This window comes from Macaca thibetana, chromosome 11, assembly GCF_024542745.1.
Source record: "Macaca thibetana thibetana isolate TM-01 chromosome 11, ASM2454274v1, whole genome shotgun sequence".
Lineage (NCBI taxonomy): Eukaryota > Metazoa > Chordata > Mammalia > Primates > Cercopithecidae > Macaca > Macaca thibetana.
In genome coordinates, this window is record NC_065588.1 from 126719911 (window position 1) to 126733900 (window position 13990).

Here is a 13990-nt window from a genome sequence, read left to right on the forward strand (position 1 = left end):
TCCGGAGTTGTCCAAATCTTAATCACATTTGGTCTAGAATCTCCTTTCCATTCAATCTTTGTCCAAGAACTTGGAATTGTGGCCTCAAGACTTCCTGGTCCCTAGTGGAAGAGAAAGAGTAGGGCTTAGACATGACTTTGCAGAAGTGAAAGCACAGCCGGGCCAAAGGCCATGACCCCTGCAGCGGGTTCTTCGCACTCTCCACCCCCACGCCCTGTTCCCATCACCGTTCCCTGCTCTGTTCTTGCTGCTGTGAGCCCCTGGGTGTGGGGGAAGGTGTCTTACAAGTAGTCCTTTTATTGAGGTTCTCTCAACTTGTCCAGGTTGAATATTCCATCTATTTTGGTGGGGCCCTGCCTGATAAAATCTCCAAGTCAAGTACTTCAGTTCTCCTTATTTTTAGCCGAGTTGGTTGATGATTGTTAGAAAACTGACACACAAAGGTAATAGTAGCCTGGGACTGTAGTGGGTGAGACGTAGAAGTTCAGTACCTTCCTATTGCTTTTTATATCTGTAGCATAAAATTGCCACAGATCTGCTGAGGGAACATGGAACTTACAAAAGATAGAACAACACTATGAGATTAAAATTTAAGTGGTAAGGAAATTTATGATAAGTTATACTATTATGTGATTATGATTGTAAAGTAGGAGGGGAAAATGACATGCATGCGAATAATCAGTTCAACGATTTCACTGATTATTAGACATGTATATCCTTGGCTATTTTTTAAAACAAATGGAAAGTACATTTCTAGTTGACGGGAAACATTCTGAAGACAGCAGCACGTTGTGGGGCAGCGAGTGCCAGGACGAGTTTCTTCTGCCCCGTTGAGTTTTCGTACAGCCACATTGCAATGAGCTGGCAAAGACAGATTTCATGGTAAACAATACATCTGTGTTGCTGTAAGCCTAAGAAATGCATTGGCTTCCTCTCATGTGTTTATTATTTTAGCCCTCCGTCTCACACTTTAAATCCCACAAGCAGATATCTATTATGTTATCTGGGTAATGGAAACACCCAAGGTGGGAAAATTATTTTGCTGGGCACTATAGAAAGGGAAGAGAAGAATCTGGGAACATAAATTGGAGAACATGACAGTGAGTTAAAAGCTGGATTCAGGCCAGGCGTGGTGGTTCATGCCTGTAATCCCAGCACTTTGGGAGGCCGAGGCAGGCGGATCACAAGCCAGGAGATTGAGAACATCTTGGCCAACATGGTGAAACCCCATCTCTACTAAAAATACAAAAATTAGCCAGGCGTGGTGGTGTGCACCTGTAGTCCCAGCTACTCGGGAGGCTGAGGCAGGAGAATCAGTGGAACCCAGGAGGCAGAGGTTACAGTGAGCCGAGATTGCGCCACTGCACTCCAGCCTGGGCAACAAGAGCAAAACTCCGTCTCAAAAACAAAACAAAACACTCCAGAAAGTTAAACTTGGATGCCCAGAATTGGGGCAGGGGTACATTTAGATCAGGCGCTCTGTTTGTCCCCAAAATTGTCCATGGACCTCCTGTGAAAGTTCATAGTTTGATCAGATTCTCAATCCAGAGCTTTAAATCTTACAAGTTATGATCATAGGTGAATCATGAGTAAATTAAGACTGTAAAAAATCTTTGATTTGTCTACCTGTCACTTATCACTAACTTATATTACCCTGTTTTCTGTCTCTAAATTTTTCCACACTGGTTACATAGAGCATATTTAAGCTTTCAAGTTTAAACAGTATTCAGTTTTGACTCGTAGTTTGCTTAACATGATTTATTTGCTTCACACGCATTTATTTAGTTGAACATGATGAGCAGTATTTGTTAATGTCCTACTGATTAGCTGTGTGGCTGAAGTAAACGGTAAAATAAATGGTCATGTTCTTGACCTTGATACTCCACAGGTGAGTTTAGTTTCCTGTCCTCTCCCTTACTCTTAATCATCTGTCTCCTGATTCTTTGTAACGAGGACGCTTTGTTTTTAGGTTGTCTGTCTGTTGTCAAGTAATCGGAAGGACAAATATGATGCTATTAAAAAATACCTGTGTACAGATTGCCCTACCCCAAGTCAGTGTGTGGTGGCCCGAACCTTAGGCAAACAGCAAACTGTCATGGCCATTGCTACAAAGATTGCCCTGCAGATGAATTGCAAGATGGGAGGAGAGCTTTGGAGGGTGGACATCCCCGTGAGTTTGATTTAATTGGTAGATGCAGTTTTAAAATTGGTATTTAAGAAAGTGGATTTACTTTTTAAATGTTGCTAGTACTCTGCTGTATCTAAAATTACCACATTTGTATTCAAGCTGAAGCTAGCGATGATCGTTGGCATTGATTGTTACCATGACACCACAGCTGGACGGAGGTCAATTGCAGGATTTGTTGCCAGCATCAATGAAGGGATGACCCGGTGAGTGAGACTGGGCTACTGTGGGTAGCAGTGAGGACACAAAGCAGGGGTCTGCAGGTTCGGGAGTAGTGTTCATTCTTCGTTGTTATCCTTCCAGTTTCTCAGTTACACATGGCAACAAATTTAGCAAAGAAAAATAATGACCTACTCTAGCTCTTGAATGACCTTCATCCTATATTAGTCAAACTGCATTTCAGATTTTTTTCTTTGTCATATGTATTGGCAAGTACATCTTGTTAAATGTGACTCTCTAAAAATGTATTTGTTTAGGCCGGGTGTGGTGGCTCAGGCCTGTAATCCCAGCACTTTGGGAGGCTAAGGCGGGCAGATCACTTGAGGTTGGGAGTTTGAGATCAGCCTGACCAACATGGAGAAACCTCATCTCTACTAAAAATACAAAAAAAATTAGCCGGGCATGGTGTATGCCTGTAATCCCCGCTACTCAGGAAGCTGAGGCAGGAGAATCGCTTGAACTCAGGAGGCGGAGATTGTGGTGAGCCAAGATCGTGCTACTGCATTCCAGCCTGGGCAATAAGAGTGAAACTCTGTCTCAAAAATAAATAAATAAATAAATAAAAATAAAATGTGTTTGTTTAATAATATTTACTGGCCACTGAAATGTAGTTTCACATTTTCATGTAGAAAAACCACTTCAGTTTACCCAGTCACTTGTATTTCAACATAACATTATTTTTCAGTGCTTTTCTTGGAACTAAGGGAATTGCCAAGAATAGTAATATATGAAAATTGAAGGCACATTAGTAGTTGACATTAGTAATGGATATGTTTCAAGGTCTTTTATCATTTTTAACTTTTAGTTTCAGGGGTACGTGTGCAGGTTTGTTACATAGCTAAACTCATGTCTTGGGGTTTGTTGTTCAGGTTATTTCATCACTCAGGTACTAAGCCTAGTACCCAGTAGTTATTTTTTTCTGCTCCTCTCCCTCCTCCCACCTTCCACCCTCAAGTAGGCCCTGGTGTCTGTTGTCCTCTTTGTGCCCGTGAGTTCTCATCATTTAGCCCCCACTTACAAGTGAAAACCCGTGGTATTTGGTTTTCTGTTCCTGCATTAGTTTGCTAGAGGTGATGGATGGAGCTGAAGGTCTTTTATCTTTTAGAAGAGTGAAACTTACAATGAATGGTTTCTCAAGAGCATAGCCATGAGTGTGCTTCTGTGTGTATTTAGGTGTAGTAAACCTGGACAGCACCTCTGGGTATTTAAATTTAACTAAATCCTATTTTCTCCCCAGCAGCTGGAATCATGGTAGTGATTTGTAATGAAAACAGACACAGTTTGTGATGCTGATACGGGATCTCCTGTATCCTGCTCCCTCTGTATAAGGTTTTATGAAGTATTTGGAGATGGTAGCAGATGTCTTTAAGGCAGTTACAAAGATGACAGATTGTTAAGAGTGAAATAAATATAGAATAATTCAGAAAGGAAAAATTGATAGACAATTGCATTCTCATTCTGGTTGTGTTTTTCTCTGAATAGCTGGTTCTCACGCTGCATATTTCAGGATAGAGGACAGGAGCTGGTAGATGGGCTCAAAGTCTGCCTGCAAGGTTAGTCTCCTGTGGGGTCGCCTTTCTGCTGTCTAAACTGGGGTCTTCCAGAAATTACCCTCAGCTGTGTTACTGATGTGCCCAGAATTGGGGAAGAACAGACTAGTTGTGTTGTAGGCATGAATTGATGTAAAACTTCTCTGGCCTGTTTCAGCTGCTCTGAGGGCTTGGAATAGCTGCAATGAGTACATGCCCAGCCGGATCATCGTGTACCGTGATGGCGTAGGAGACGGCCAGCTCAAAACACTGGTGAACTACGAAGTGCCACAGTTTTTGGATTGTCTAAAATCCATTGGTAGAGGTTACAAGTAAGCATGCAAATTGTAAAGCCTTTTCTAAAACTGCACATCTTTGAAATTAGCATCACAAGATGAAAGGGTAAGGGAGAAGCTAACTTGATAGGGACAGTAGGGCCTTTGGGGTAATGGGAAGGGCAGAGGGAAATCTATTGGAAAATTTTCACGAGAAGGCTGTGTTGAGGGGTAGTATAGAAGGTCATTCCTTCACAGGGTAGCACGGTAAGACACCATTACCAATCATCGATCGGCCTTCTTACCTAAGACCTTGGAGCGCAGATATCTGATAATTCTGTACCTCCAACGGTATCCACAGGATTCACTCTTGAAATCAGCGTTCATGACAGTCTTAACTTACTGAATACTTGTTTCATTTCCTTGTGGACTTGACTAGTGTTTGATCAGTAAGGTGATTGGTGAGCATCTAGTCTCATGGGGCAGGGGGTGGTTCTCCTTTCTCCTTTTTTTTTTTTTTTTTTTTTTTTGAGACAGAGTCTCTGTTGCCCAGGCTGGAGTGAAATGGCACGATCTCAGCTCACTGCAACCTCCGCCTCCCAGGTTCAAGCAATTCTCCGGCCCCAGCCTCCTGAGTAGCTGGGATTACAGGTGTGCACCACCACACCTGGCTAATTTTTATATTTTTCATAGAGACAGGGTTTCACCATGTTTGCCAGGCTGGTCTTGAACTCCCACCCTCAGGTTATCCACCACCTCAGCCTCCCAAAGTGTTAGGATGACAGGCGTAAGCCACAACTCCCGGCCTCTGCTTTCTCCCTGTAAGCGATGTGGATGGCCGAGGATAGTATCCAGATCTGCACTTGTTTTCCTGTGAAACCCATATTGGTTTTTGTCTTCCTCTGCTCGCCTACAACCATTTCCATCAGTGCCATTATGAGTCAATAAAATGTGTACCATTGCAAGATAGCCGTTTTAATAAGTTACATTAACTAGTCCTCTTTCTCTTTATCAGATCTGTGAGTGATTTGAAATCAGGGATGGTTGTATTAAGGGCTAAGTGCATAGTAGAGTACAGATTTAAAGATTGAACTTTTCAGGATATTTGGAAGATCTTGAATCCTGTTTTGTGTGCTTGCACATACGTATTACACGCCCATTATTCTTGTATTTCAGCACTTTGTATCATTATAGAAAGGAGGGATTCAGAAAGCCACTGGCCACATCGGGGGCTTGATTTTACCTGGTACGTAGGAAAAGGACAAGCACCAAGAGCTCATTCCTGATTTCTACTAAGGGCCTTCTGAGTCATCTTTGGCCAATGCTAAAAGGCCCCACACAATGAGTGTTTATCCCAGACGCTTCTTAAAATGAGATGTGATGCCATGAAGGTCTCAGAGAAAGTCAGGAGTGTTTTTATCTTTTTTGAAATAGTTGTGTTTCATATTAAAAGACTACGCATTTTTAAAATATTTTTCAAATGAAAGTTAATGTTCTTTCCTATTCCCTTAAGACTCTTAATGCTTATATTTTGTCAAATAATGATACTTTTTTGTTTTCAGGCTTTCTAAGCCTTATTTTATACTGTTCTCTGACTTGACCTTTCTGTCTGTGTGGGGAGGTATGGTGTGGTGTGTGTCACAGGGAGTAAAGAAGGATCTAACTTGGACTGCTTCTTTCCTACTCTTTTTTTCCTGTGATTTACTACTTGAACACACAGTGTTTTCTAGTCTTCATTGTCATTTCCTCATACCCGAAGTGAAGATTGTCAAGAAATGATGAATAGAGGTCATTGTGCAAGTTCGTCACATTCCCTCGAGCTGAATTGTTGGGCTACTAGGAGTACATACTCTTGGCCTTGCTGGGTCATCTCTGTTTCTTAGGGTCCTTTGGGTTTGATTCCCAGAAGGACTGGCAGAAACGGCTCTTGAAGAGGAGGTTGCCACCCTAGTGAATGAGTACCTGTGAACAGTCGTCCCGAGTGTGCAGAGTAGAGCCTGGTGCAGCTGCTGGGTGCACCTGCCCAGCTCCGTCAGCAGGTGGGAACACAGTGTTGCAGGGAAGAAGAACCTGAGCCGACTGCTTGGGCTGACTCTTAGCACACTGTTGCGTGAAGTAGATGGCACACTGTGAACTGTGCTGGTAATTGGTGGCAGTAGAGATCAGTGGTAAAGAGCAATATGTCTTAAAATCAGAGTTCGGTTAATCCCAGCTTTACTTTCATTTGTAGAAGAGGGGAACAGTTAAGTGAGGCATTGAAAGGAGTAAATGAAAATATACATAATGCACTTCACACAGTATCCAGTAAGTATTCAGTATTCAATACATGGCAGACAGTTCTCTTGGGAAAAGCCTTCAAGTTGTATGTAAAGGTAGAATATCTGAGAATTATTCTTCACTTTTAAAAAATGCAAAGTTTGGACTTCAATGTTTGTATAATAGTTATCATTGGCCGGGCGTGGTGGCTCACGCCTGTAATCCCAGCACTTTGGGAGGCCGAGGCGGGTGGATCACAAGGTCAGGAGATGGAGACCATCCTGGCTAACACGGTGAAACCCCGTCTCCACTAAAAATGCAAAAAATTAGCTGGGCGCGGTGGCGGGTGCCTGTAGTCCCAGCTACTCGGGAGGCTGAGGCAGGAGAATGGCGTGAACCCGGGAGGCGGAGTTTGCAGCGAGCCGAGATTGCGCCACTGCACTCCAGCCTGGGCGACAGAGCGAGACTCCTTCTCAAAATAGATAGATAGATAGATAGATAGATAGATAGATAGATAGATAGATAGATAGATAGATAAAAAGTTATCATTAGAACCACAATGTTTGCTTTTAAATTGAAATGTTGCTTTTAAGCTTTTATAGAGATGCATCACAGGGTAGCTGATTTAGAATGTTTGATACAAGAACAAATCAGAAAGTCATGCCAGCATATTTGTGACCTGCTTTTCTGTTACTATATTTGCTAAATTGTTTCTTGTGATGTTACAGGATTAATATTATCCACCTTATGTCCTTCTGTTCCCAAGACCGATACTTGTTTTGGATGCTATCATAAAGTCCTAGATAGTAATCACTTTCTAACAAGGCCCTATGCTGAACTTAATCTCTGTAAGCGGCAGAGGCATTTGAAACAGAAGGCTGTACATTTTTTCAACACGTTCATTGCGGTTTTGTTATATTCAGAGCTGTTACAGCGGGCAGTCGCTGGGCAGCAGTAGTCTACATAGGCAGAGAGGGACATTTCTGAGGATGTCGTCTGCTTACTCAAGTACTCTCGCTGAGTTTCTTGCCCTGTTTAATTTTCAGTGAAAAACATCAGCAAAATTGCTGAGTCAAACATTACTTAGGTCCATACTGCATAAAACCCTCTGCTTCCCAGTGCTGGAAATCAAGTGTATCTGCCCTCTTAAGGAACTAACGTGGTAATTGGAGATGGAGGTGCTAATAATTATATTTATCTAGTGCTTACTACCTGGCAGCGCTGTTCTAATTACTACCTGTTCTAATTCGTGGATTAACTATGTGGATTATGTGTGTACAAGTGTGGCTGCTTCAGAAGGATTTGAAGTGAGCCTGGAGGAGCGGGTGGAGAAGGATGTGAAAGGTACTCGAGCAGACCACACAGTGCAGGGCTGCTCTCAGCAGGGTCAGAGGGCATGGCAGAAGGGCCAGGGATCTGCCAGCGAGGACAGCTGAGCGTGCACAGATGTGTCCAGGCCAAGAAGCCTGATGAACCGTGACATAGGAGAGCCGCCTGAAGAACCCAGGTGGGGACAGATGACTGAAAAGGGCATCCTCTAGTATGGATGCATCTGACATGTGGTAGGCCAAGGAGTATGGGGCTGTCCTAGGGTCTGCACAAAATGTCATTTGAGACTCCAGTGAAACACTAATATGAAATGAAGCAGCTACTCCTGAAAAAGGTATATGAATATGTAGTATGTGTGTGTGAGAGTGTGTGTGTGTGTGTCCCCTGATATATTGGGAACCAGTAATTTTGAAAAGCACTACTTAAATCCACTTACCTAGCAAAGATTCTAGAGTTAGTATTATATTTTCTACATGGTAGAAAACGCCCACTGAAGACTGTTATAAACTGAATTTTGAAGACATGCTGGGTTTCACATTTTGGTGTGATAGGTATGTAACGTGTTTGGTCTGTGGATAAACCATCTACGTGACCGCGTGTCACCGGACACAGGTGCCGTTTGGCTTCCCTCTCACCGTTTATCCCTGGTCTTTACTCCTGTCAAGAGTAAAATCCTGATCCTTCTCCACAACCTGGACAGGTGACACGCCCCAGGAGGGGTGTGTTCCTGTTTACACGGAGCATGTGAACACCTGAATGAATGAGTGCCCTGAAAATATGACTGGCTAAATGTAGTTACATTCGTCATCATTTTTAAGCCCTAGACTAACGGTAATTGTGGTGAAGAAAAGAGTGAACGCCAGATTTTTCGCTCAGTCTGGAGGAAGACTTCAGAATCCACTGCCTGGAACGGTCATTGACGTAGAGGTTACCAGACCGGAATGGTAAGTTCCGTGTGATGAGCTGAAGCTTGTTTTCTCCTTGGTGGTGGTTTCTTTAGCATGGCCCCTATGCTTTACTAGTTTTAATACAGTTTACTTTTGTTCTTATATTTTTTATAAACATTAATTTTTTCAACTAATTTGGTCAAACATAATTAATAAAGCCCATGGTTTCCTAGCGTCTGATCAGAGGTTTCCAAGTACAGTTTTTTGTTGGGGGAAGAGGATTATTTTCTGTGGTATTTACTACATATGTGGAGATTAAGAATTGCTTCTGTAGATTGCTTTTGTATTTTTTAAATACATAACCTATCCACAGACTGTTTTCTAGTAAAAAATGTTTAGATTTGTAATACACTTAGTTTTCTAAAGGTCAAGAAGTTTTATCTGAGACAGAGGTGCTTATGAGAAAAGTGGCTGCTGAGCCGAGCTGCTGTGTGCATCCGGGAGCCGCACTCACCGACCGTGAGAAAAGCAGAATGCCAGCCGGAGCTTCCAGCGGGCACTGGCGGGCACCGGGAAATGGCCTTAGTAGCACAGGAGGAGGATTCAGTGGTAAAGTCAGGAAACTTGGCCCTCTTTTTTTGGGACAGAGTCGCAGTGTTCCCCAGGTTGGAGTGCAGTAGCACAATCTCAGCTCGCTGCAACCTCTACCTCCTGGGTTCAAGGAATTCTCGTGCCTTAGTCTCCTGAATAGCCGGGATCACAGGCACGCACCACCATGCCAAACTAATTTTTGTATTTTTAGTAGAGACGAGGTTTCACCATGATGGCTAGGCTGGTCTCAAACTCCTGGCCTCAAGTGATCCACTGGCCTCAGCCTCCTAAAGTGCTGGGATTACAGGCATGAGCCACCGTGCCCAGCCAAAACTTGTTCCATTTTTAGTGAGTTCCTCAAAAACTCTTTTGTGGGAGGTGGTGTCAATGCGGTGAGCACATTCGTGATGGCAGCCCATCAGTCATTCTAAGTTAACTCTCTCCTCAGGAGAGCAAACCGTTGGGAGAGCTTCTGTTTTTACACTTAGGTGCTTTGGAACCTTTGTGAGGAAGGCGACTTTAACAGAATAGTCTCGGCCTGTATGCAAAGTTGACATGGGGAACACTTTTCCTGTGTGAACCTTGGGTGAATGAGGCAAAACTATAGTGACTTTAGGTGGAAAAGGATAATAGCATACAGAGTTTAGTCTTATCTAGTCTGCTGTGTTATCTGACAGTGGAGAGAAATTTTTATTGTGAAATACATTATCTTGGATTTCTGTCTTTTTCTCAGACAGATGTTACGGCATTGGCTCAGAAGGATTCTAACCTATTGGGAAAAAATTGGCTAGAAAGACAAAACAAAGCTAAGATATTAACATAGCAAATTCATTTCTGCAGGATTCTCTTTCACCATTCAAAACGACCCCCGATGCTTTCCAACATTACTACTACTATGAATACCAAAGCGCAGATGTGACATTGGCCTGAAGATAGTAACTACCTTAAACAAATTGGGCAAAATCCCAGTTGAATAATGAAGTATAAAAAAAGTCATGAGTTTTCACTAGATATTATTAAAATGTAGCAACTACTGATGCAATTCGGACACCTGGAGAAGCCCACTCTTTGTTTTGTTTTTAGTTTTATTTTAAGTTCCGAGACACACGTGCAGGACATGCAGGTTTGTTACGTAGGTAAACGTGTGCCATGGTGGTTTACTGCACTTACCAACCCATCACCTGGGTGTTAAGCCCCACATGCTTTAGCTATTTATCCTGATGCTCTTCCTGCCCCTTGTCCCCCAGCAGGCCCCAGTGTGTGTTATTCCCGTCCATGATCATGTGTTCTCATTGTTCAACTTCCACTTATAAGTGAGAACATGCGGTGTTAGGTTTTCTGTTCCCACGTCAGTTTGCTGAGGATAACGGCTTCCAGCATCATCCATGTCCCTGCAAAGAGCATGATCTGTTCCTTTGTATGGCTACATAGTATTCCATGGTGTATATATACCGCATTTTCTTCATCCGGTCTCTCATTAATGGGCATTTGAGTTGATTCCATGTCTTTGCTATTGTGAATAGTGCTGTATGAACATACATGTGCATGTATCTTTATAATAGAATTATTTATATTTTTTGGGGTATATACCCAGTGATGGAATTGCTGGGTCAAATGGTATTTCTGGTTCTAGATCTTTGAGGAATTGCCACACTGTCTTCCACAATGGTTGAACTAATTTACATTCCCACCAATAGTGTAAAAGCATTCCTGTTTCTCCTCTGCCTTGCCATCTGTTTTTTCTTGACTTTTTAATAATCATCATTCTGACTGGTGTGAGATGATATCTTATTGTGGTTTTGATTTGCATTTCTCTAATAATCAGTGATGTTGAGCTTTTTTGTGTATATTTCTTGGACACATAAATTTCTTCTTTTGAGAAGTGTCTGTTCTTGCCCTTTGCCCACTTTGTAATGTTTCTTCTTTTTCTTGTAAATTTGCTTAAGTTCCTTGTAGATTCTAGATATTAGACTTTCGTCAGATGGGTAGATTGCAAAAATTTTCTCCCATTCTGTCGGTTGTCTGTTCACTCTGATGATGGTTTCTTTTGCTGTGCAGACACTCTTTAATTAGGTCCCATTTGTCAATTTTTGCTTTTGTCGCCGCTGAGAAGCCCTCTCTTAATGACCACCAAAGTCATCTCTAATCACCAGCACTGCAAATGGTTTGTGCCTAAGCCGGGAAGCCAGGCTTGGAGTCCAGCCCTGGCGTGATTTCTCTGTTCTTTCTGAACAAGTCGTTTAACATTTCTTAACTCCTCATTCTTTGAAAAAGTAGCTGTGCAGTCTGTTGTAGATCAGTTCTGCTTTCCTGATTTCACTAGTTTCGATGGGCATAATAAATTGCAGGGTTAATTTCCTTAAATCTTTATTGGGTCAAATTACAATATCTCTGGATTGATATTTTATTGGTACCAAGAAAATGAAAAAAAAATCTAATGTGTATTCCTTCATCTTTGTACTACAGGCGGCTCTCTATATCTGTAGGTCCTGCAACCATGGATTCAAAATTATTTGGAAAAAAGTCTGTACTGAGCATGTACAGACTTTTTCTTGTCGTTATTCCTTCAACAATACAGTAAAACAACTATTTACATAGCATTTGCATTGTATTAGGAATTATAATCTAAAGATGATACTTTCAAGTATATGGGAGGTTATAGAAAGACAACATCATTTTATGTTAGGGACCTGGGCATCCGAGGATTTGGGTATCCTCAGGAGGTCCTGGAACCAATTCCCAAAGGATGGCTATGCTTGGTTTTTGTTCTTCCATTTGGTCCTATACTAGTTTATATTCTTTCATGTTCCCTTCCTCTTGAAGATTTGCATTAAATTCCTGGGAATTAAAATGAATTATATTTTTGTTCAATAACAATGGGAACAGCAAGAGGGGACAAGGTTCCGTGGTAAAAGCATGTTTGGGGAGTAACAGTCCCTGAAGCTCGACTGACTCACTGCCCCACAGGTTGTGCTTCCGGAGTCTGAAGGCTCAGTCACATGGTTTGGGGGTGGGAGTAGAAAACAGGAACTAGCCAAGTATGCCATAGTTATTACCACCCATATGAAAAGCTTGGTTCTGCTGGGAGGCATCATGACAGATATTTAAAATCAAAATCATAATCTTTACGATAAACATCATTCACACATAAACAGTCCCAAATGGTTCATGAATAACACGCGCCTGGACTTCAAGGAAACACGTTACAGCGTGAGAAGAGATGAGGTTACTCTGGTAACTTACACTGAAGAGTAGTACAGAGCTTTTCACTGTCAGAAACTGGAATCATCCTAGTTTCAGTTTTCAATACATCCATGTGTTTTCTGTAATTCCAGGTATGATTTTTTTATTGTGAGCCAGGCTGTGAGAAGTGGCAGTGTTTCTCCCACACATTACAACGTCATCTATGACAACAGCGGCCTGAAGCCGGACCACATACAGCGGTTGACTTACAAGCTGTGTCACATCTATTATAACTGGCCAGTAAGTGTTTCTACTTGTTGATGTTTAGCGAATAAAGGAGATTCACTTTTCAAAATGAAATAGCTGTGGTTTAAAAGACTTTTAGGGTTAATACTGAGATTTGCAATTGAAAGAGGCGAAATCTAGAGTAATAGAACCTTTTTTTCCTTCCACTAAAGGGTGTCATTCGTGTTCCTGCTCCTTGCCAGTACGCCCACAAGCTGGCTTTTCTTGTTGGCCAGAGTATTCACAGAGAGCCAAATCTGTCACTGTCAAACCGCCTTTACTACCTCTAACCTGCAGAAGAAGATGCAGCTGCTTTTCCTTTTCGAAATGATAACTTTGGGATTCTTTTAAGCTCTTATTTACTTTTTTTTAACTGTTGTCTTTCTGGATGAAACTTGGGAAGGGAATTAGGAGATCTCGCATTTTATTTCTAGCATTGCTATTCACTGGCTTCCTTATTTTATAGGTAAAAATTAAGATTTTATATTTTATCTTCTTGTTTGTTTCTCATGTTTTGTGAGGTTTTTTTGTTTATTTTGAAGAAATGTGGATAAGATACTTTGTAATATAAACAGACTCTCTGAGAGTATTTGAAATGTGTTTGGAGATTTACTTAAAAGTACTTTCAGGAGTGAGCTAGTCCTACTTGTAAACCTATATTAACTTTATTTTTGAAATACCTATTTTGAATTTAAAGGAGATAAGAGGCATAAAGTAGGATGTTCACTACAGTCATAGGTAGGGTTTCATCTCGTATCTTAAAAGATAAAAGGTACTATTACATAACCTATACACAAACTATAGGAGAAAATATGCTTAATTTTTATTTGGCAGGGGGCTAGGTTGTATGGGAGTAAAAAAAAGATTGAGAATTTTTAAATTGTCCAAAGAAACATTTTAAGACTCTTTAACAAAAAAGGCCAGTAGTAAATCTCTATATTAACATTACTATTTATTTTGTTTTGGAAGTGGGACATGATTCTATTTGTTATAAAATAAAATTGATGTGATTGTCACTTTATTTGAATAACTGTAATTCTTGTTTTACTGAAAGTATGTGCATTTTCTTTTCATTTATTTTTAAAAGTGCATACAGTTCCATTTATAAAAGCTCAGTTAACCTGACCAGCATGGTGAAACCCCATCTCTACTAAAAATACAAAATTAGCTGGGTGTGGTGCCAGGAGGCTGAGGCAGGAGAATCTCGAGCCTGAGAGGCAGAGGTTGCAGTGAGCCGAGATCACGCCACCG

General features: G+C 41.5%; 1 protein-coding gene across 6 annotated transcripts in view; it reads left to right on the top strand.

Annotated features, from left to right (window-relative positions):
* Nucleotides 1-13760, top strand: part of PIWIL1 (piwi like RNA-mediated gene silencing 1) — a 34508-nt gene extending 20748 nt beyond the window's left edge. For 4 of the 6 annotated variants that reach the window (XM_050747691.1, XM_050747693.1, XM_050747692.1 and 1 more), the window contains exons 15-21: nucleotides 1970-2170; nucleotides 2288-2391; nucleotides 3887-3957; nucleotides 4112-4265; nucleotides 8612-8737; nucleotides 12607-12754; nucleotides 12913-13760. In XM_050747691.1, the coding sequence (XP_050603648.1) occupies nucleotides 1970-2170; nucleotides 2288-2391; nucleotides 3887-3957; nucleotides 4112-4265; nucleotides 8612-8737; nucleotides 12607-12754; nucleotides 12913-13029 (921 nt within the window). In that variant the 3' untranslated portion in view covers nucleotides 13030-13760. Of the gene's footprint in view, nucleotides 1-1969; nucleotides 2171-2287; nucleotides 2392-3886; nucleotides 3958-4111; nucleotides 4266-5384; nucleotides 8591-8611; nucleotides 8738-12606; nucleotides 12755-12912 lie in introns of those variants that run through there. The other 2 variants (XM_050747695.1, XM_050747696.1) reach the window with 2 other exon arrangements.
* The last annotated feature ends 230 nt before the right edge of the window (nucleotides 13761-13990 follow it).